Source organism: Pongo pygmaeus, chromosome 6 (assembly GCF_028885625.2).
Source record: "Pongo pygmaeus isolate AG05252 chromosome 6, NHGRI_mPonPyg2-v2.0_pri, whole genome shotgun sequence".
Lineage (NCBI taxonomy): Eukaryota > Metazoa > Chordata > Mammalia > Primates > Hominidae > Pongo > Pongo pygmaeus.
Window position 1 is genome coordinate 35,969,745 of NC_072379.2, and position 22,358 is coordinate 35,992,102.

The following is a 22,358-nucleotide window of genomic DNA, read 5'->3' on the forward strand; positions in this document are numbered from 1 at the left end:
AATTAGGAATTGAAATAAAAAGCCTGAGAGGAAACAGATCAAATGGCTAAGGAAGACTTGGGAAAGATACAGTTAATCCTTTGCTCTTTTTGAGTGATATTTTGTGGGTATGTTTCTCTGTCACTCCCGAAGTGTCTTTTGAGTAGTACAGATAGAAATTGCTTAGCTGAATCTGTGCACATTAAATGCAGTTTTAGCTTAGGTTTTTGGTTCTTGCTGGGCAGGCTGTAATGTTTTGGTAGTGGAAAATTTGTTTCCTGTGTTGTATAGGCTCTATGGTGCAGAGTCCAGGCAGTTATAAAGGGCCTGACGGGATCTTAGTAATGCCCAGGTGCTTCCTTGCAGCAGTGTAGCAGGATAAAACCCAGGGAAGAGGAAACTTTACATGCTTTTCTAGGGGTTGCTTACTGAACATTGGATGCCAGGTCTTTGATGAAATCACTAAGATGAATTGCTTTCCTTATTTTTTAAAAATATAATTATTGTACAACTCCCTAAACCACAATTAAAAAAAAAATCTCACTGGAATCAAAGTACAGAGTGATTAATTATTACCTTACTTTTTTTTTTTTTTTGGGTGATGATTGAGTTGCAGTTGTCTGGCCGCCAGGCTATCTGCATTTGATTCTGAAGTTTGCCCTAGACTTTAGCCTTTGCTACCAGTTGTCCTGGGGAAATGGGTGAGGGGCTGTTGGCCCAGCTGTCTGTAAAAGGAGATAGACTTTCTACATTTTTATAAGTTTAATTTAATGAGCCTCCACTGGCGGCGGCACTTGGCATGTGTCATTAAAGATAAACAGTTTTTTAAAATCCCACCTGCCATGGTCTGCAGGATTGGTGGGGAAGCATACACATTTATACTGAAAATTCTTATTTTTCTAGGAAGAGGAATCTATGTTTAGTGTAACTTAGGAAATGACCAGCCTTGTCCTGGTCCTTTAACAAGCCAATCTGCCTGGCATCACCTGGAGGGTAACCTGGGAACAATTCAATTTAAAAACTGCATTTGTTTTTTAATTATTATTTTTAATTGTGGTAAAATATACCTAACACAATTTACCATCCTTACCATTATTTTTTATTTTTTGTTTCTTATTTATTTTTTTGAGATGGAGTCTCGCTCTGTCACCCAGGCTGGAATGCAGTGGCACGATCTCAGCTCACTGCAATGTCCGCCTCCCGGGTTCAAGCGATTCTCCTGCCTCAGGCTCCTGAGTAGCTGGGATTACAGGTGCACACCACCACACCTGGCTAATTTTTGTATTTTTAATAGAGACAGGGTTTTGCCATGTTGATCAGGCTGATCTCGAACTCCTGACCTCAGGTGATCCACCCGCCGCAGCCTCCCAAAGTGCTGGGAATACAGGCATGAGCCACTGCTCCCAGCCCATCCTTACCATTTTTAAATGCACATTTCAGTGGCATTAAGAACGTTCACATTGTTGCACAACCTTCACCACCATCCATCCATAGAACTCTATTCATCTTGCAAAAATGAAACTCTGTACCCATCAAATAAATAACACCCCATTTCCTTCCCCAGCCCCTGGCCACCACCATTCCACTATCTCTAGGAATTTGACTACTCTAGGGACCCCATGAGCAGAATCAGATAGTGTTTGTCCTTTTGTGACTGGCTTATTATGTCCTCAAGGTTCTTCCGAGTTCTAGTGCGTTTCAGAGTCACCTTCCTTTTTTGTGGCTGAATGATATTCCATTGTGTGTATATGTGCCACATTTTCTTTATCTGTTCATCTGTTGAGGGACACTTGTGCTGTTTCCGCCTTTTGGTTGTTGTAAATAGTGCTGTTGTGAACAAGGATGTACGATTATCTGTTCAAGTCCCTACTTTCAATTTTGGGGGGTATATACCTGCTTTTACTTTTTAAAAATAGAACAAAGAAAGACAAACAAATTTGTATTTCTTCTAAGCTTTGAAGATATTTAATTATTGAATATGAATAAGCCCAAATTTCCCCATTGCAACATTTCAGTGTGAGCATTGAGATTTAACAGATTTATGTTTCCCTCCCCTTTGAATTGGACCAGAAAATATATGCTGACAGTTACTAATTAATAAAAACCATTTTCTGTCATGAAATCTCATTCCTTAGGCCACCTTTCCTCTCTGATTCAAATATATTTTCCAAAGTGTAAATACTCATTTCTGATTTAAAACTTTTCAAACCACTGCTATAAAGTGACAAGCCAAAAAGTACAGAAACAAAGTAGTATATATATTGGTTTTTAACTTGTCAAATACTTAACTGGAAATACTAAAGGCCTGAAAGATAAAAAGCAAAAATGGGGGTCATCCCTTTGTTCGGGTGATGTTGAGCCGACATGATCATTGGTTTTCAAATACTGTTACCAATCCTTTTCACACACTTAATCAAAAACACCAAAGAGCAGATATCATGGCTCTGACCCTGCCTGAGGGCACGTCGATGACTTTTCCCACCTAAATCCCAGAGCCTGGGGAAAACGTCAGCAGAGGTGTAGGCCAAAATGAGCAGAGCCTAGCAATCTACCCAAACAGATGCAAAGGCGGGCTGCCACCTGCCAAACTCTCTTCCTCACTGGAGTGACTCGCCACACTCTGGACAAAGGGGTCAGGGGCTCCTAAAATTGCTGTGTTTAGCCACCTGCTCCAGGCGTTCTGAGGTGAGCTACGATCCCTTCTCAAGAGTCTCTGGATTCCCTTATGCCCTTCAGGTCCCTTCCCAATATCTTGGTTCCCAAGGTGGCCAGTGCTCGGGGGCAACAGAAACATTGGGTTGAGTGGGTGGCAGGGCTGCCTCCAGCCAAGGAAAGCAAAGCCCCCTACCATCTCCTGCTCTGTTTCTTCTAAGGATCACCTGACACATTCAGGATTCATCACCCCGGGGCTCAGAGACTCCTCCGCCCAGCACTGACACACCCAGAGTCAGAAATTCTATTAGGTTGGCAGCCCTGGCTGGTGAAATTAAACTCCTACCAGGCGCAGAAGCAGGAAGGCTAAGGCAAAATGACTTAAAAGGGGAAGTTACACCTCACATGGAAGGCAAGGGTGCAGCCCCTGTGAAACATGAAAAATGCAAATGGAAACTTGAAGAAAGCATGTCAAATGTTTACTTTCGCATTTTGAAGGAGCCCCATAAACTCAAATACACTCAGATGCCCAGGCAGTCTTTTCAGTGCTTCATGGCAGGCTCCGTGTGCACACAGAGGAAAGAGGCTCATAAACCGGATTATTCTGGCCACAGAATCATTTCCTGGTTGTTTCGTTGTAAGAATCCTCTCCCCTTCCACAAGGGAGATATGATTTTAGCAGCTCATTTGCAAAATACAGATTTTTCTCTATCCACTGTTAACAGTCACATTTTCAAGGAAACAAAGAAGAAAGGGTCTGGAGAGCCTTAAGGTCGGGACGCATCCTGGGAGCCATAAACACCATCGCCCCTCGAGTTGGGACTAAGAGGAGGCCGGAAGACTGGAGCAGCTTGCCTGAAGTCCAAAAGGGCCAGGGATGCAGCTCAGGGCTCTCTGCATATCCGACGGTAGTCTTTGGGGTAGAGCCGGAGGCTTCTCCGTGGAGGGGCTCCTCTTCTAGTCTCCCAGCCTTCTGCACCCTGCTAGGCAGCTCATGAGCTGTACCTGCTCTGTGCCTCATCTTCATGGTTGTAGACTGGGATTTGGCTCTCAGTCGCTTCTTAGTTGCTTTGAATCTAAGTAGCAGCCATAGATACTTAAACACTCAAAGGGCGGGGTAGTGCTTTATTTAGAAAGAATGTGTATATTTAAATGTAGCTTTAAGGAGAGCGGAGGACAGATTTTATGAAAGCAGAGAATCAGTAGTCTCCATATTTTGTGTTATCTGTAGAATTGTTGAGTAGGGCCCTGGATCTGTAAGTCATGTTGGGATCTTCTTGGAGGAGGGTCTGGTTGGAGTTTCAAGGTAGCAGAAGAAAATGCCCCTGCCCTCAGGGAATTGGATATAGGATTAAATATGCATGCAGCCTTCCTGGATACACTAGCTTGCATTTGTCTTAGGAGAAGAAAAAAAACATTCTAAGAAAAATAATTAAGAAACCACCTGTAAATAGTAATCAGGGAACAAGTGAGTATAGCCTCAGCAAACTGAGAGGATCCTTGTGATTTTAGCTTTGTCTAACTATGTTATGCCCAGGATATGTTTATTTTTGTCCCATTTTATATCATCATGAACTTTGAATATGCTTTGGATGGCGATTCTGCCCATGTGGCCTGTGGGTCCTGGGAGTCGGAGTGGAGACTTCTGAGTCTCCATAGGCACCAGCACTGATTGGAGCCCTGCCACTGCCCATTAGTATAGGTCACGACTCTTTTGCAGGTGTGTCTATTCATAATGAAAAACCAAAAAACATATATTCTTACAAATTTTCATCAGTTTTTGATATGCGTTTTCTCAATTACTAGAGACTGAAAATGGTGGTTCCCCTTGTCTTTTGTGAGCTGAGTAGAGAGGAGAGGATGCCATTTTCGACAAAGGTTGGGAGAAGGAAGTTTCTCTTGTAAACACTGAAAGCCAAGAGTTATGACTGTGTAGCTCTTTCTAGGTACAAGGATATTTATATGCATTTGCTGGACAGACTAATTCTAGGGATTTTATTTTCTGCCTCAAATCCTGCCTGTGTGTAGGAACCCGTGAAATAAAGCATTGATTCCATTTGTATTTTTGTTTGGAGTTGTGGTTAGGTGGTTTGCTTTTGTGTTTGCTGAGTATCTTTAAATATCATAAATATGATAGAGAATAATACTCTAACCGTATAATACCTGGTTTTCTTATTCTACTTATGTCCAAACTCTATATATGAAAATTAAGTGCGTGTGACTAGAATACATGAGAATAGAAGATGAATTGTTGTTCAAAAAGATATTTCAGTAGAAGGTTAAGTTATATTTGCACAAAGTTTTAATTGGTTAGAAGTTAACAGAAATTGCTTGCCAAGTGAACATGGTCTAGTGGAAAACACTTTTGCAGCCTGACCTTCACTTCTTTTCTAGATAGAAATGTGTAAGGACTTTGGCTTTTGCACATGTGTTAGAGAATTTTCATGTAAAGTGCCATTTATTTTTTTCTTAGGGACTGAATCTGCTTTGACTTACTGATATACCCCCACCCCAGCTGTTCATGACTTAACAGGGTATATCTTCCATATGAAAATGGGGGAAGGGGGTAGTGGAGAAAGCTCTGAAGGCATCGCACACTGATGGATGCTTGTGTAGGTCTGTGAAGAAGGGACCGTAATGGACACGTCCTAAACACATAGTGCAAATAACATGTCCTTATGGTGCCAAATCATTTAGTAAAGTGAATCCAGTGTCATCTTTAATCCCTAAACAATGTAAAGAAGACACTAGATGGTGCTGTAAACTAAGAAATATATTGGTGAAGGTGGTGAGGTGGTGCTAGAAGTTAAATCCTCTGTCCCCGGAGTTTCTCTGTCCTCCTTGCCTTTTCCTAGTCAGCACACCTAGCCCTCTATATGGAAGACATTTACTCATGATGATTTATAAGTCCAATGCAAATGTGTTTCCCTGAGTTTATATCTATTTTAAAACTAAGCCAGCCTCAGTTTGCTAATGACAGTGAAACTAGATGAGATGTGAATTTGAGATCAGACAAGCTACTCAAGTATTTGGGGCAAAGTTAATACCCAGTTTTGGGTTGGGTTATTTAAAGAAGGAAAATAACTATTAATAACATGATTGACAGCCATGTTGTTTGATCTATATTTGTGCAGAAAATACATTCTTATAAATCCGTCTGAAGTGAAATTCTATGTGTAAAATTATGTTTTTCTTCACCTTTCACTATTCCTCCCAGGGGGGCAGCCCCGTGGAAAATATTTTGACGTCAAGTTAACATTAAATAGACAATCTGAATATTCACTGCGAGAAGCATTTGTTTACTTGTTTCTCCCACTTCTGTTACATGGCAGAAGGCCTTTCACAAATGGGTGATTATTGATCCACTTGGATTCATGGGACCAGACAAGAATTTTGCAGTTGACCACACGCCCAGAGGTGGCACACGGAGTCCTTACTGAGGTAGACCAGCTGACAGAATAAACGCCATAGGGATGCTTGTAAGAACTCGGTGTGATTTCAGTCGTATCTTAATATAGTAATTAAAAAAAAATTGGTGTAGAATATGAAAAAGTGTCTTCTTTTGAATCAAACCTTTAAAACCCCTGTTTGGAAGATTTAACTGTCGCTCTTAGTTAGAATTTAGTGAAGCTTAGAAGTCAGAGAACCATAAGTGATTTTATTATCTAAACAGATAAAATGCTAATGAGCCCCACAGGACATTTTACAGTTGTTTCTAAAGTATGGCATTTTAAATTTTCTAAAAAGTTTTATTTTTGCTGTAATGGCTCTGGAAAGTATGAAGGTTTGAAACATCCAGATAGAGTGGTTGGATTCAGTTTATGAAGATTATAACCTATTGAGTTACCAGATTGACCTGGCTTTGTTGAAAATATTCATGATTGAATGTATTAAAGTAGAAAGTAGTTGTACAAATAATCCACCTCAGAGGAGAGTAAAAGCATTTTGAGGATACGTGTTGCGTTTATATTTTGGCATCTATTACCTTATATTTACTTTGAATAATAACAGAATTACTTTGCATTTGACCTAATTGCAGAGCTATGACCCAGGAATGATCTGGTTGACAGACAGAAGGCTTAGCAGGAAAAGGACAGGAGACCCCGGGGGGCTGCCTGCCTGGGGAGCACAGCCAAGGGGCTGTTGGGAATGCATAGAGAGAAATAACTGCACATGCAAATTCCCCAGAGGGAATGAAAACATGTTATTTTCCTAGAAGAGAACAGTCCCAGAGTAGGAACTGTACCACTGTTTTATTTCCAAAGCAGGATTAAAAGCCTGGCATTGAATTGGCACAGTGGCCCCACAGCACACGTGTATGTGTGTGCACGTGTGTGGACATGTTTGCATGTGTACACGTGTGTGGCATTGAGACCAACCTGCATCACCCAAGACTGACTATACTTACAGTGAACTTGGTGTTTTGGCCAGTATTGACTTTTAGATAGCCCACTGAGATAGAAATATTGAGCTGTTAATATGGTAAGTTAAGAGTGGCACTCGTGCTAATTGTTTTGCAGAGCTTCAATTAAGCAGCTATTCCCTGTCAGCTAAATAGGAGTGTAGGAGATGAGTGGGTGCATGATGCATACGTTCTAGAACTTTCCTGAAGCCCCAGATTCATGGTCTCCACTATAACTTTTCCTCAAGATGAATGCAGCAGTCTCAATAAATACAGAACTGAGGTCTTGTCTTTGGCAGGCAGAGTTCTCTGAACTGCAGTTTTCGCTCCAGCAGTTGACAGTGAGGCTCTCCTCTCCCTGAGGCCACAAGCCTTCTGGGCCTCGGGGAACTCAGGCAGGTACATGCCTGCTCCTCCAAGGGTCCTGATTTTTTGCCAACCAACTCTTCCCCACCCCACCTCACCCCAGCTATGAGCAAGAGTTCGCCTGCTGACTCTGAGTGTTCTTCCTTGTGATTAATTATTGATTATGCAGTAATTATTAATTATTGATTCAGCACTTTGTCCTTTTAATATCTGGCCAGGATTAATATTTGACCGCTCACAATCCGAACTATGGCAACATCTCTCTTCTTCCCTCCTTCCACACAGATCCTGGGCACACAGGGCCCTGCTTGCTGCGTCTCAGCTGCCGATTTCACCCAGTCTGCATCTTCAGATCCATCTGACCCCTGTTTTTCTAAGGCAACCTTCCTTTTGCAGCCTGATGCTCCCCAGCCCCTGCCCTGTCCCCTGGCCCTGGTTTGAATGTGGCCTCTGTTCTTCTAGCAAGGGCTGTGCTGGCCAGGCCTCAGTGATCTCATCGTTGCCATTTCAGCAGCCTCCCTTCTGTCCTCACCCCTCCCTTCTATCTGTCTGTCTTCACCAGGATCTTGAGCGTGATCTGGCTAAACCCTGCTCTTACTGTCCCACCCACCCCAGAAGCCCAAGCACTACCCCCGGGGGTGACCCTGCCCCCTCCATACCCCCTCTGCACTACCGTGGTTGCCCAGGACCTCTCTCCCTCCTTGTTGTTTTGTTTCCTTATGTCTTGTCTTGTTATGCCCTTTAGCCTTGAGAGATGAGGGGAGCCCTTTAAAACAAAGGCCTTCCGAGCCAGAGGGCCGAGTGCCCCTCTGGAGCTTCTGTGAGGAGCACACACCTGGTAGGAGAGAATGAGGGATGCAAAGCTTATTTTCAGTACCGCTTATGTGACCTTGGGCAGGTGATTTAATTCCTCCAGGCCTATTTCCTCAGCTGTTAAGCCAGGTTAATAACGATCACTTTTTGTTATTTTGTAAGAAATAGATGAAATAGGGCTAATAAATAACATCTTCCTGTTTACTGTGTTCCAAGCTCTGTTATAAAGCAGATAGTAACTAACCTAGTCCTTACAGCCGCCCGGTGGGGTGGACACTATTGCTAAGCTCATGTTAGAGCCGGGCGCGGTGGCTCATGCCTGTAATCCCAGCACTTTGGGAGGCCGAGACGGGCGGATCACAAGGTCAGGAGATCGAGACCATCTTGGCTAACACGGTGAAACCCCGTTTCTGCTAAAAATACAAAAAATTAGCTGGGCGTGTTGGTGGGCGCCTGTAGTCCCAGCTACTCGGGAGGCTGAGGCAGGAGAATGGCGTGAACCCGGGAGGCGGAGCTTGCAGTGAGCTGAGATCGCGCCACTGCGCTCCAACCTGGGCGACACAGCGAGACTCTGTCTCAAAAAAAAAAAAAAAAAAATAGGAAGCCCACATCCTGGGCCCTGGGCCCAGAGCTAGTAGGAGCAGGGCAGGGTGAGCAAGTTTGCAAGTGCCAGTCTCTCCTTTCCTTCCTACCAACGTAGCCTTTGGTAGGAAGAGGGTCTTGCTGTCTGTGACCCTGTGTGTTAAGTGGGTGTAACTTGCAGCTATTCTGGGAACAGAAGAGAGGACGAATTATGTGAGCTTCCATCATTATTTGCCATGTTGTCAAAAAGCGAAAAATCTAAAAATGCAGAAAAAAGGAGTCAATATTATTAGAATGTATTGGGTTACATATAAAAAACTCACTCAAATTAGCTTAAGCACAACAACAACAAAATTATTGTATGGATGCAAGAATGTTTTACCAATCTTCCTGAGCAGGAATGCAGCCAGGCCTTAGAAAGCACCGGAAGCTGAGCTTCAAGGCTGCCCAGAGCCGGGCTGCACAGACCTAGCTCCTGGCTCCCTTTCCCCGTCCCACCCCAACCCCTCCCCATCTCCATGTGCTGGGTTGCAGCCCTAGGTCTCTGTTTCTCTGGAGAAACAGACCCATTAAATAGGCTGTATGCAGAGAGAGACACACGTGTTTTAGGAATTGGCTCATGACACTTTGGAGGCTAGCAAGTCCAAAATCTGCAGGGCAGGCTGGCAGGGCGGACATCCAGGGAAGGGTTGCAGCTCAGGTCTGGAGGCAGAATTCCATCTTTCCCCTTGGAGGCCGGTCTTTTTCTTCTATTCAGGTCTTCAGGTGATGGGCTGAGGCCCTCTCACATGAGAGAGAACAATCTGCTTTACTCAAAGTCTGTGGTTTAAACGTTAATTACATCTAAAAAATACCTTCACAGCATCTAGTCTAGTGTTTAGCTAAAACCCGGCACCATGGCCCAGCCAGGTTGGCACATAAAACCAACCATCACAGTCTCTGCGTGCTCATTCCTCCCTTTCTAAAGTGCATTTTCCGCCGCTGTCTCTCTCACTTACTCTCTGTGCCATTGTGGCTTCCCTCTCTGCATCTGCCCCATGCCTTCCTCTGTGAAGATGGGCTTCCTTCTGCACTCTGGCCAATCGAGAGGATGGGTGGGCACCCGAAGCCCTCAGGCATGTGTCGTAGCAGCAGCCACACACAAACCCCTGCCACAGTGTCAGCCCCTACTTAACCGTTCTGGGCTGGAACCAGAGTCAGTGTTGGGTGCTGCTCTGTTTCTGTCTCTTGTTTCACTTCTGGAATCCCAGGCAAGGGAGAGTCCTGATCCTGGGAGACACCCGTGATTCAGTCAGCTGAGTCCAGGCCAGTGGGGTCGTGCTATGCAGCTGTGGCTGTGTGCGGCCTACCGGAGGGGGTGGGGAGGAGAGAAGCGGGCGCTGAAGGGAGCTGAGCAGATGCTCCGAATGGCTTCTGCCTAGAGACAGGTAGAAATGCAGCCCAGCTCTAATGATTGAATTGTCTCTGGAATGTCAGTCATGATGAATGCATGTAACATGCATGCTTCCATACAGTCATACTTGTCTCGGTGTTTCCCCTCTACCCCTTACATAACATTTGAAAAATAGGATTGAGGTTTGGAACCTGATCACCAAGATGTACATTTGGGTTTGATTGCTCTCCATTGTTAAAGTTTCTTTTTTGCTCATGCCTTTTTCTGTGCAGAGGATGATGTGGACCTGGAAGCCCTGGTGAACGATATGAACGCATCCCTGGAGAGCCTGTACTCGGCCTGCAGCATGCAGTCAGACACGGTGCCCCTCCTGCAGAACGGCCAGCATGCCCGCAGCCAGCCTCGGGCTTCAGGCCCTCCTCGGTCCGTCCAGCCGCAGGTGTCCCCGAGGCAGAGGGTGCAGCGCTCCCAGCCTGTGCACATCCTCGCTGTCAGGTAGGTCCAGGCCTCGTGGGCAGAGCCTTCTCCAAGGCTGAGAGCTGTCGGCAGGGACACTGCTCTCTGTGAGTTAAATGGTGTTGTGGGGAGTAGTGTTGGTCTTGCAAAATCAAGAGGCAGATACAGTCCTTTGATGGGATAATGGATACACTGAGTGTGTGCGGTGTGCCGCCCTTGGGTTGAACTTTGTAGCCGGTTCAATTCCAGTACCTTTTATTGAGTGCCTGCTATGTGCAAGGCACTGTGCTAGGTAGAGGGATATGCAGGAAAACTACCAGAGGAAAAATCTCTGTAAAGATTGGAAGAATAGCCATGGAGCTGATTGCATGCCCCAAGTCCTCACTACCCAGAATAGGGACGGGAGGCTAGCAGCTACAGCACCCCTTGGAGCTTGTCGTGCAACCCCAGACCTCCCTCAGAGTTGCATTTTGCCACATTCCCCTGCTAATTCAGGGGTAGGCACATCTCTGTGGAAACAGGGAGGCTGGAGGGAGGAACGTGCTGGGGACGTTGAGGGAGGTTCCTGGGAGGTAGGATCTCTGAACGGATGTCAAAGGGTGGTAGGAGCTCAGATGGATGGAGGCAGAGGTTTTGTGAGCAGAAGAGATGATGCAGGTGGGGGCCGGTGCTGAAGCACTTTGTGTGCCCTTTTCAGGAGCCACATGGGAAAGAGTTCTGGACAGGCGCGTGAAGGGGCTGGGTTTGGGTTTTCACACCAGCATTCTGGTTGCCAGGGGTTGTGGGGGCAGTGGTAGAGAGCAGCAGGGTTGGAAGAGCATGGCCGGTTTGGAAGCGGTCTCAGAAGCCCCAGGATGGGAGATGATTGTGCGCTGCCTGAGGATGAAGAAGGAGAGGGGATTTGAGCACGTTGCTGAGGAGCAGCAGCTGTGTTTTGCCAGCACTTGAATTTTGCCAGGGCTGTGAGGAGACAGAGAGTGTGTGGAGGGTGACTTGGATTTTGTCTTGAGTGCCTGGGAGGAGGGTGTCTAGAGAATGGTCATGTTGAAGGGAAAGGTGCTGAGAGCACCTTAGACATTCTGAAGATCTTTGTAGAATCAAGCTGAGAGCCAGGGGCAGCCCTCAAGGATCCGCCCGTCTGCCCTGCTGCAGTCGGGATGGCGTGGGGCTCCGTGGGACCCTGCCTGCCTCTCTGGGCCTTCGTGGGGGATGTACAGCCATCTCTGCTGGGACTGTCCCTTGCCCTCACTGGCCTCTGTCAGGATGGGGTTCTGGTGCCTTCTCTCTCAGCACCCCATCTTCCGGGGAGCTCCGTTCATTTCCTGGGATCTTCCTTGCTTCTAGAAACTTCTGAGAGTTTTCTTTGTGGTCTGACATCTTGGGTCTTCCGCAGCCCAGATAATCACCTTGCCCCAGGTGGCAGCTGTTACTTACGGAGGGGAGAGGGTGCAGCGGCCCTGGCGCCCATGGTCAGCTTGCCTCCCCAGCTTCCCACCCCAGCTTCCCCTCCGACTTCTCACTTTTTGTCATATTCATTGATGCTGAATGATGCCTGTCCCAGGGTTTGTTCGACTTTGCTCTTTGAAGCGTGACCCCTTGTACTTAGCTCCTGAGGAGTTAAGTCTGGTGGGAGAGCTGTTTTTCTCTTGGGAGCATCTCTTGGGAGCATCACAGTAGCCTTTGGGAGGGCCTGGGAATATGCAGTTGCAGTCGCATGGTGAAGGTGCCCGAGGGTGGGCTGGAAAGCCAGAAGGCCTGCCTCCCTGCTGGAATAGTTGCCCAGGACCCTTGAACCTTGAGTTCTGGCTGAACTCACCCATATGTACCCTGGGGCTACCTGCGCTAAGTCCCCGGGATGGAGGGGCAGGCTTGCTCTGTGGGACAGCAAAGCCCTCTCCCTACAGAGTCACAGGCGCTGTTTCTTGGGCCCAGTGTCTTCTCACTGGTGTCCTCTCAGATAAGTAGTTTTGTTTCTTACTTTCAGGTGGATTAAAAAAAATATGGAGATCAGTCTAGAATCACCAAAGATTATTTTGTGAAGTGAGGCCATTTGCTGAGTGCTTACTGTGTGCAGATGCTGATGAGCTCCTCCTTGTTATCAGTGCCCTCGGAGGGAGGCGGTGTGGGTTACCCTCGCTTCCTAGGTGAGGAAACCGAGGCACAGCGGGGCGGTGACTGGGCCCACCACATCAGGTGGGAAGTGGCTATGGAGCAGGCTGCTGGGTACCGGGGGCCACGGAGCATGGTCCACGCTGCAGGGAAACTTCCTGGAGGCTGCCATGCAACCTGAAGGGAGCTGGGGGGCAGGCAGGGTATGGGTGGAGGAGACGCTTGGGAAGGACAAGAGGGCCTCGCGCATAGGAAAGCCGATGGGTGAGCCGATTCTGTACGGGGAAGGAACCCAGGCTTTTGAGAGTGCAAGGGCCACACATGTATTCTAGACAAACGCAAGTGGGCCAAGGCACAGAGAAGAGGGACCCGCACCTCGCCCCCCAGCTCTGCAGTTCCTGCCACCATCCCTGATGTCCCTAAATCTCAGCACCCCTCTCCATAGTCACTGTCCCTTCTATTGTGAGCCTCTTTCGTGGGGATTTTTTTGTCTTTGTGTGATGTCCCTTAGTTTTGCCTTAGGCGATGTCTCTGAGCCACTTAAAAGTCAACACAGGACTTTTTAAAATGCTCAAAAGAACCCAATAAAGAGAGAAGAACCCAATAAAGAGAGAAGCTTTTGTGGACACTAAAACATCGGATTATCTTTTCGGGGTGAAGTCACTGGCTAGAAGCCATGGATGGGAAAGTGGCACTGGCCACCCGTTTTATTCATCTCCTCCTGTACGACAATGGCCAGACCTTTCAGCTGGACACCTTGCCAAGGCTGAAGCTGTTATGAGAAGAGAGTGGGATTTGTTCACAGTAAAAATAAACTTTCTGTCATGTCGTCAAACCGTTATAGGAACGGCTTTCCTGTATTTCTCAGCACTGAGTCCCTTCATGCCATGTGAGTTCTCGTAATTTTAAATCCATGCATCATTTGCTGGTCTACGTGGGATAGTTAGCTGGATCTTCCTTTAAAAAATAGGGAAAGTTGGTAAAAGAGAAAAAGTAATATGGTCACAAAATGTGTTTCTGTAGTGTCAAATCTCCCGGGAAAGCTAACGGATTGTTGATTTTGTGAAATCGTAAAAATTGTCAAAAAAAATTACTTGAAGACACAGCCTATCATGGGGGTTTCTGAGGTATGTTTAAACATGGGGAGGGATTGGAAATGCTGAGTGAAGATAATGTGAGATTTGCTCCCCTCTCCTTGAAGGTAGGAGGCTGCGGACAGGGCTGCGTGGCCTCAGGAAGGGTGGAGGAGGCTGTGTGCCCAGGAGTGCCCTGGAGGTGTGGGCCAGAAGTTACTCTACAGGGGGAAGGCGCCAGGCACTTGACATTCACTTTGACTTTGAACTTGATTTCTCTGCTGTTCACAGTTGCTTCTGATTCATCATACTGTGTGTGTGTTGCATAGTTGTGTGACAAGTGGGTTGTGCATTTTTCGGAGGAGAGAACAGATGCCCCTGGAGAAGTGCCAGGAAAGTAGAGGTGGTGTGTGAATTCAGCGTGTTGTTTCTAAGGTGTGTTTCTAATGCGGACACAGGCCTTGGGAGGACAGATACCTGAAGCTATAATTTCCAGTTAATTCAGTATCAACAACCTTTTTATATAAATAAGCATCCATTGCATAATTCAGATGAGAACACACGCAGCCTTTTCTCATATTTTCATTTGGTTAGATTAATGCTCATTTCAAGGACATTGAAAAACACTTGTTCTCATGAAAACGCTCCTGTTCAGAAAACTTTCACACATCAGGTATTCACTGATCAAACGGATGAGGTATTTGGAGCTGATGCCACGTCAGGCACTGAATGCTGCCTGAGATGAGCACGCACCCAGGACAACAGAACCTCGGCACCCCCGCCCGCCCCCCCGCCCCCCGCCCCGATGCCTAATGAAGAAGAGAATTGATACCCAATACCCTTTGGGTCTGAGAATGACAACTTGTAATTTTTTAAAGTTTTCGTTTTAGTAAAATACATGTAACATAAAATTTACCATATTAACTGTTTTTTCAGGGTACAGTTCAGTAGTATTAATGCACACTCACAATGGTTGTACGATCTCCAGAACTTTCTCATCTTATGAAACTGAAACTCTGTCCCCAATAAACAGCAATTCCCCATTGCCCTCCCCTTAGTCCCTGGCAGCCACCGTTCTATTTTCTATGGGTTTGAATATGCTACCTACCTCACTGTGTGAAATCACAGTGTCTCTGGTTTTGTGACTTGCGTGTTTGACTCTGCGTAATGTCTTCAGGGTTCATCTGTGTTGTAGCCTGTGTCAGAATGTGCTTCCTTTTTCATGGCTGAGTAGTGTTCCATGGTATGGATATGCCACATATTGTTCATCCATTCATCCATCTGCAGACCCTTGGGATGCCTCTACTTTTTGGCTTTTGTGAAGGATGCCACTGTGAACGTGGGCATGCCAGTGACTCCTAGAAGCCCTGCTTCCTGCTTTCTGGGTGTATCACCACAGTGGTAAGGCTGGGTCATGTGGGGAATGGCAGCTTTTAACAGGCACTTATCCCTGCCTTCCAGGCGCCTTCAGGAGGAAGACCAGCAATTTAGAACCTCGTCTCTGCCGGCCATCCCCAATCCTTTTCCTGAACTCTGTGGCCCTGGGAGCCCCCCTGTGCTCACACCGGGTTCTTTACCTCCGAGCCAGGCCGCCGCAAAGCAGGTGAGTGTGCCCCTGGCTGGAGCCCAGGCTGAGGGATATGCCAGATTATTGGGATCTGCACAGATGTGCCAGATTATTACTTTGGGAAGAAGGGCGGGAAGTCCTGAGATCTTCTCTCTCAGTTCTTTTCTTGTTGTCACAGTACTTGTCCTATGAGGCTGATACAGTTTGGATGTTGTCCCCTCCAAATCTCATGTGTAATTGTAATCCCCAGTTTTGGAGGCAGGGCCTGGTGGGAGGTGATTGGATCTTGGGGATAGATTCCTCATGGCTTGGTGCCGTCCTCACAATAGTGAGTTCTCGCGAGATCTGGTTGTTTAAAAGTGCGTGTCGTCTCCTCCCCTTGCTCCCGCTCCTGCTGTGCGAGACGCCAGTTCCTGCTTTGCCTTCCGGCGTGATTGTAAGCTCCTAAGTCCTCACCAGAAGCCGAGCACATGCCCGCACCATGATTCTTGTACAGGCTGCAGAACCATGAAGCAATTAAACCTGTTTTCATTATTGATCAAAACTCCATTTATGTGTATATTTTAGAAAAAGTCTCATAAAAAATGGCAAATAATAACAATGATTTGATGTGTAAAGATGAATCTTAGTTCTTTGAAAAAGTTTCACCACTGGCTCAATAATAGGTGTGAAAATGCTGGGCTCACCCGGGCACCTGGATGTCAGTACACGGGAGTTGAAGAGTTTCTGTCTTATAGTCCTGACTTTGAATATGATCTGCTGAAAGCAGAAGAGTTTCCATTGGACCCACAGGGCAATAACCTCCTTTTTGAACTTGTAGTTTCTACTTAAAGTACATCCATGAAGTAGATAGGACACAACCATTGTCCCCATGTGAGGAAACTGAGGCACAGAGAATTTCAGTAATGTGTCCAAGGTCAAACAGCCAACAAGTCAGCTTAGCAGAGAAACTGGCAGAGAAAGGGGTTGAAAGTTCCTCCCTACCGGTTGGCAGGGCTGTGAGCCAGGATGGGCTGCAGCCTCTGGAGGAAGACCCCTAGGGGTGGAGGTGATCATTAGAACAACTGCGCCATCTGATGTTTATGGAGTGAGGGATTTCTGTGTGCCAGGCCTTGTCGTAAGTGGTGGATATGTTTATTTTTTGTTTATTTATATGTTCATTTACTCCTCATGCCATCTTATATGAATTAAGTACGCATGTTCCCTCTGTTCCACAGTTGAGGGAAGGGAGGCCCGTGTAAGCAGCTGAGCTGAGTGTGGCTGAGACCTGATGGTGCGGCTGAGTGTGACCCGGCCTCAGGTTTGGAGCCTGTGATTGCAGCCACTGTGCTGATTGGCTTCCCGGGACTTTGACTTTCCTTCTGCTAAATGCATATTGTTTAGAAGTTATTTTGCCCTTCTACTTGAATCATCTCTTCTCCCTACTTGGTCTCACTTCCCTACCTTTGCTGTTCTCAAGCAAGACAGGCCAGCCATCCCTTTCTCTGCAAATCTGCCTGTCCTGTGCCATGCAAGGTCTGCCCTCTTGAGAGATAGACCTTTCTTCCAATACCCGCTGGCTGCGAAGTGCGGGTCCCGTTCTGACCTCAGGCCCCCGGAGCAGGCTGCATTATGGCACTATCAAAACTTAGAAGGTGAGGTAAGTGTCCCTCATCTGGGAGCCAGCACTAGCTGGGCTTGTGCACTTTGTCACATGTCTAAAGTGCGTCTGGGATGTCTACCTCGCCGGTGACCTTCTGCTTCAAATAAGGATCCAGACAAGCTGTCTGTGGGTTTTGTCACTGAGGTTGTTTACAGAGCTACCCATTCTAAAATAAGACCATGAAAATATTATCTGGCTCTCTCAGCCTTTGGCAAGAAAATTGGCCTCCACCCCCAGGGATTGTCCAAATTTGTAAGCAGAACAAGGAAACTGGGGAATTTTGCCTGCTGGTGTTTTTCTTGGGATCAGAGCTAGTTCCCCATGAGAACGTGGCATTGGTGTCTGTGTCACTCGTGTCCTCAAGCCCACAGAAATGAGCAGGAAGAATGTTTCTCACTCAGAACGAGAACTACTTGTAGAAAGTCCTTGTTCTTTGTTCTTTTTTTTTTTTTTTTTCCCGACTTGCTTGAAGGGACATTTCTTTGTCTGTACTTGGTGTTGACTTCTGATCTCATGAAAAGTGTGTTTTCCCAGTGCAGTGGGTAGCAAGTGCTGGACAACCTCCAGCCACTTCCCGGGCTTTGGATCTAGGATCACGATGGGGGACAGTGCCGGGCAAAGAGCTTTGGCTCCGTTCCTTGCCCCTTGCTTGAGGAAAAGAGAGATCTGATGTTCTTCTTCCCCTCATTCAAGTCAGAGGAAGTAATGCTGAGACCAAGGTCTAGTCAAGGGTTCTGAAGTAGTAGAAAAATTGACAAAGTGGACCCGATACATAAAGTGGCTTTACTCATGGGGAAGAACTCAGTTAACATAGGAAAAGAAGAAAGCATAACAAAATCTATCGAAGGTAACGGGATAGTGAGGTGATTGGAAACTTCCTCATTCATGTCGTATGTTCACTATTAAATAGCAGATTCATGAAGGAGGGAACAGGGGAGGAAAAAGTAGAGATATTTAAACTTCCATGAGAAAGGAAAAATCATTCTTGCCCAAGCTTTGTAGCCAAAGCCTTCTGAAATTCCCACACAGGCATTAGTACCTTTCTTCTGCCTCTCTCCTTTTTTTTTTTTTTTTTTTTTTTTTTTTTTTTGAGACAAAGTCTTGCTCTGTCGCCCAGACTGGAGTGCGGTGGCGCGATCTCGGCTCACTGCAAGCTCCGCCTCCCAGGTTCATGCCATTCTCCTGCCTCAGCCTCCCAAGTAGCTGGGACTACAGGCGCCCACCACCACGCCCGGCTAACTTTTTGTATTTTTAGTAGAGACGGGGTTTCACTGTGTTAGCCAAGATGGTCTCGATCTCCTGACCTTGTGATCCGCACACCTCGGCCTCCCAAAGTGCCGCGATTACAGATGTGAGCCACTGCGCCCGGCCCTGCCTCTCTCCTTTTTAAGTGACTCCTTGGTAGCTCCATAATGCAATAAGAGATCAGATGCTGGTGTCCAGAGACCCCAGGTCTGAGAGCAAGCGACTGCCATGATGTGGACCTGGCGCTCCTCACAGCATGCTGAGTCCCCCGGCCCGCGTGCTGGGACAGGGCGGGAGAGTGGCAGTGGTCTCACTGCAGCATTTGTGGGCCCTCACAGGTCTGAGTTCCACCTGCAGCTCTGGTGTGTCTCCTTTCTAGACATGTAAGTTACAAGCTCAGTGCCCTGTGAAGGCTGTGGGCCAATGGGACTTGATGAAAGGAAGGAAGGGGGGGGGGGAAATTCTGCATGGGAGCAGTCATGGGTAGAGAAGAGCCCTCAGCCTCCTATTCAGCAGCACGAGATTCCTCCAATGCCACCTCCCTCTGAGCTCTCTGCCTTCACTCACCTTGAGCCCCTTCAACGGGACGGGTCTTTTGCCAGACCCTGAGACTAAGAGGTTGGCCACAAAGTGGGCCCTGCTCTCGTGAGCTTAGCATGATGGTGACAGAGTGAAGAGCTATCTGAGAGGAAGCAGGATGGAGTAGTTGGTAGTCTAAGACATGACAGGTATGTGCCAAAAGAAAGCAGCCATTATTCTATCTGGATGAACAGGGAGGTCTTCCCCAGCTGCCTTGCGTCGTCTCCCTGGGGATCCCAGAGCATGCAGCAGCCCCAGGCAGGCTTACCAAGTTCTTCCACGATGACTGCACCCTGACTTTGTGACTCTGCATTGGCCAGGTTCTTCCTGAGTGCTGTGCCGAGTTTGCTAAGGGTACCCATGGGGCTTGCGTGAGTCATCTGGGTTGGCGGGAATAGCTGAGTTTCAAACCTGTGATCCTCCAGCTGTGGGGGAGACTTACACCGGCACAAAGGGGGCTACTTTTGATCGGAGATCCATGTGCTCTGGGATGTCACCATCCGACAGCCCACTCATTCCTTCCTGTCTGGCTGTCCTTCACCTGCCCTGGATTCAACTTTCTCACCCTGCCCAGGCTCTGCTTCCTCTTCTGGGTCTGGGGTCCTGCCCAGGTGCTTCTACAGAAGCAGTGCAGGGTCGGTCTCACCTCCCTGGTCCCGCCCAGGCTCACTGGTACCCCAACGTGGGGTGGCACCCGCCCTGCAGCTGCTCAGCATTTGGCCAGGGGGAGCCCTGAGAGCAGTTTGTCCAATGTGCTATGGGTTCCGCACCTGGGCCGGTCAGACCATTGTTGGAAGTATGGAAACCTGGAGCCAGTAAACCCAGGCACTTCCACGCACCTCTGCCACTGGTTCATGGGCCCTCACTGGTGTTTGGGTGCTCATAAATAGTGTGAGATGTTTTGGAGTTGTCTGTCTAGACTTCTTGGGCTTTCTGTTTTATCTTGTTTTTGATGATGAATTTTAAAACAGCAATGTTTTGGCTTGTTTGTTAATATTTAAGCCAGAGTCTATTGGTCTTGCGTTTACCTGAGGTTGTACTCTATGGCTTCACCATTAAAGTGTGAGAGCACACAGACCTATTCCCTCACGGAAGGCAAAAACTGATGTTAGAACAGACATCCCCCTTTGCTCCGGGAGAGTGCGTAGAGGAACCGTGATGTATGGTTTTACATAGTGTCTGTTAGAGGTGACAGCAGTCCTCCTTCTCACCAGTGAGTGACTTTCATTGGAAGGTATAGCTTCTGTGGAGATCATTCCATCATTTATTAAATGGCATTTAATTTTATTCAGTGATTTGATTTATTTAAGTTTAATAATATCTCGTCATTGACTTACCAAAAATACAAATACATAAGAATTCCTTTCTGAGTGTTTAATTTCTTTCCTCTAAACGGTGGTGAAATTAAATTAGTCATTGTTCAGGAAACTGGATATTTGTGGTAAAAATAACAGGGCATTTTTAACTGCTTTGTGACTCATTTGAAAAGACAGTCTGTTGTGGTAAGGGTGATTGATACAGCAAAGACTTGTGAGCCCTGAGGCCAAGCACCATGCCCCAGCTGGAGAGGCTGGGCTCACAGTCTAGTTGGTGCCACTGGGTCTCTGTGGTGAGGCTCCCTTTGATCTTGGTGTCCTGGCGGACACAGGCCGCAGTGGTCCTCCTTTGTGTCAGACCCGCCGGGGCCTTCTGAGTTGAGGAAGCGCCATGCAGTGTGCCTGGAGCTGGCCTCGGGTGTCGGGAGGGAGGGTCACCAAGGAAGATGTGCTCGGAGACCTGGGGCTTGGGCCAGGTACCAGACAATCCTGGGTAAATACCAGAGCTGTCCCCCCTGCCCCCACAGACACACTGCAGAGGACCCTGGCAGGTGGGCTGGCCCCACGCCACGGCCTGGTGACTGTCTCCCTCTGCTGTACTTCTTTAAGGTCATGGGAGAGGACAGAAAGGTGAGTGGGGTGCCATTTTCCTCCTGCAGGTGCTGGGTGAAGTTCAGAAGGCTCTGAGAGGCTGAGGGGAGCCCTGTGTGTAGGTACATTTGACTGTTCAGGCTGGTGGGTGCGATACCCTGTAGGGGGGCTGTCCCAAAGGCCTTCGCGGTTCCTGCATTCTGATCCTGGCTGTTTGCTGTGTGAGGAGGGTCTCAGCTCAGTGACATCAGAAGTCAGGGAGGAAGTAGCTCCTTGAGGCAAGACTGAGCGTCAGTGCCCACGCTGGGGAAGAGGGGCCCTGTGTCCACAGCCACCGCCCACCAGCCGAGCGTGGCCAGCAGGAGCACGGGACCAGTGTCACCAGAAAATTGGATGCTTTGAAAGAAATCAGAATTGCCACTGAAAACCTGAACTCTCCACATTTTGTACATTTCAGTGTTCTGTAAGCACTGTGTGGGCCGAAGCAGACACCCTGGCAGGCAGGTCTTGGCCTGCTGGGTTTGGCTGTGGCGTCCTGCGAGGTGACTCCTGTGGTGTCTGCATTGTCTCCCTGCACCTGGCATGCCAGGGGCATTCCCTGATGGGCACTGGATCTGGCGTCCACTAAGGGCTCAGCAAGCTGGGATGATGACCCAAATCTAAAAAGGATTACATTAAATAGGCTTTCAAAATGATGTCTGCACATGCAGCTACAAAAGTATCACCAAGAGGATGGCAGCTGCAGCCGCTGCTGCGTGTGAGAGAAGGGCTCAGTCAGTTAGACACGTGGCTCCAGTCAGAAGTCCAGTGTGACCTTTCCTGAGTGGCTGGCTTGACCATTCTGCTCTGACAGAAATAGGTTTTCTAGAAGCTAGTGGCTTTGTTGTGTTCTGTCTTGGATGTCATTGTCCCTGTGAGAAGGACCCTAGTCACATGGCGCTCATCCCAAGTGGAGGGACTCGATGGTGAGAGGCTATGGCAGGAGGCAAAGGAGAAAATGGAAAGTGGTTAAGGATCATTTGGGGCACTTGTGGCTATTTCCTATAGCACACACGTGGGAGGGATGCCTCCTACTCTCTGGGTCCAGAGGCTGGAACAAGGACCAGAGAGGTACAGGGAGGTGCAACCTACTCCCTGTGGGGGAAGGTCCCTTCACCTGTCAGCATCCCCAGGGAGGGGGCTGCCTGGGCTCCCACTTCCTGTCACTGGAATGTCCCAGCAGCGTCTCACTCTGCAGCAGGAGTGGCCTCGCCCTTCCCAGGCTGTGCTGGCTGTATCTCCATGTCGGCCCTGAGGACGCACCCCGGGCCCTCTTCCCTGTCATCCTCACCCGTGGAACAGGGACAGCGAGTAGGCCTTTGAAAGAAATGTTTTAAGTCAAGGGATAACTGAAAATGTAATGAATCAACAAATGAATCTGTGTTATGGAAGAGAATTTGCAAAACTGGTTAAGGTTGAAGTAGATTCTCTTGAGAGTCTAGCTCAGGTGTCTGTAAGAGCATCACCAGAAAGCATAAGGAATAGCTTCTCTGCATTCCAGATGGACAAGGAAGAGGCTTCAGATGAATCAGGTGATGTTAGACCAAGACTCAT

The 22,358-nt window shown here is 47.7% G+C and overlaps 1 protein-coding gene across 14 annotated transcripts in view; it reads left to right on the top strand.

Moving 5' to 3' along the window:
- Positions 1-22,358, top strand: part of GRB10 (growth factor receptor bound protein 10) — a 203,482-nt gene that overhangs the window by 108,562 nt on the left and 72,562 nt on the right. For all 14 annotated transcript variants that reach the window (XM_054494417.2, XM_054494416.2, XM_054494418.2 and 11 more), the window contains 2 exons: positions 10,460-10,682; positions 15,287-15,428. In XM_054494417.2, the coding sequence (XP_054350392.1) occupies positions 10,495-10,682; positions 15,287-15,428 (330 nt within the window). In that variant the 5' untranslated portion in view covers positions 10,460-10,494. The remainder of the gene's footprint in view (positions 1-10,459; positions 10,683-15,286; positions 15,429-22,358) is intronic.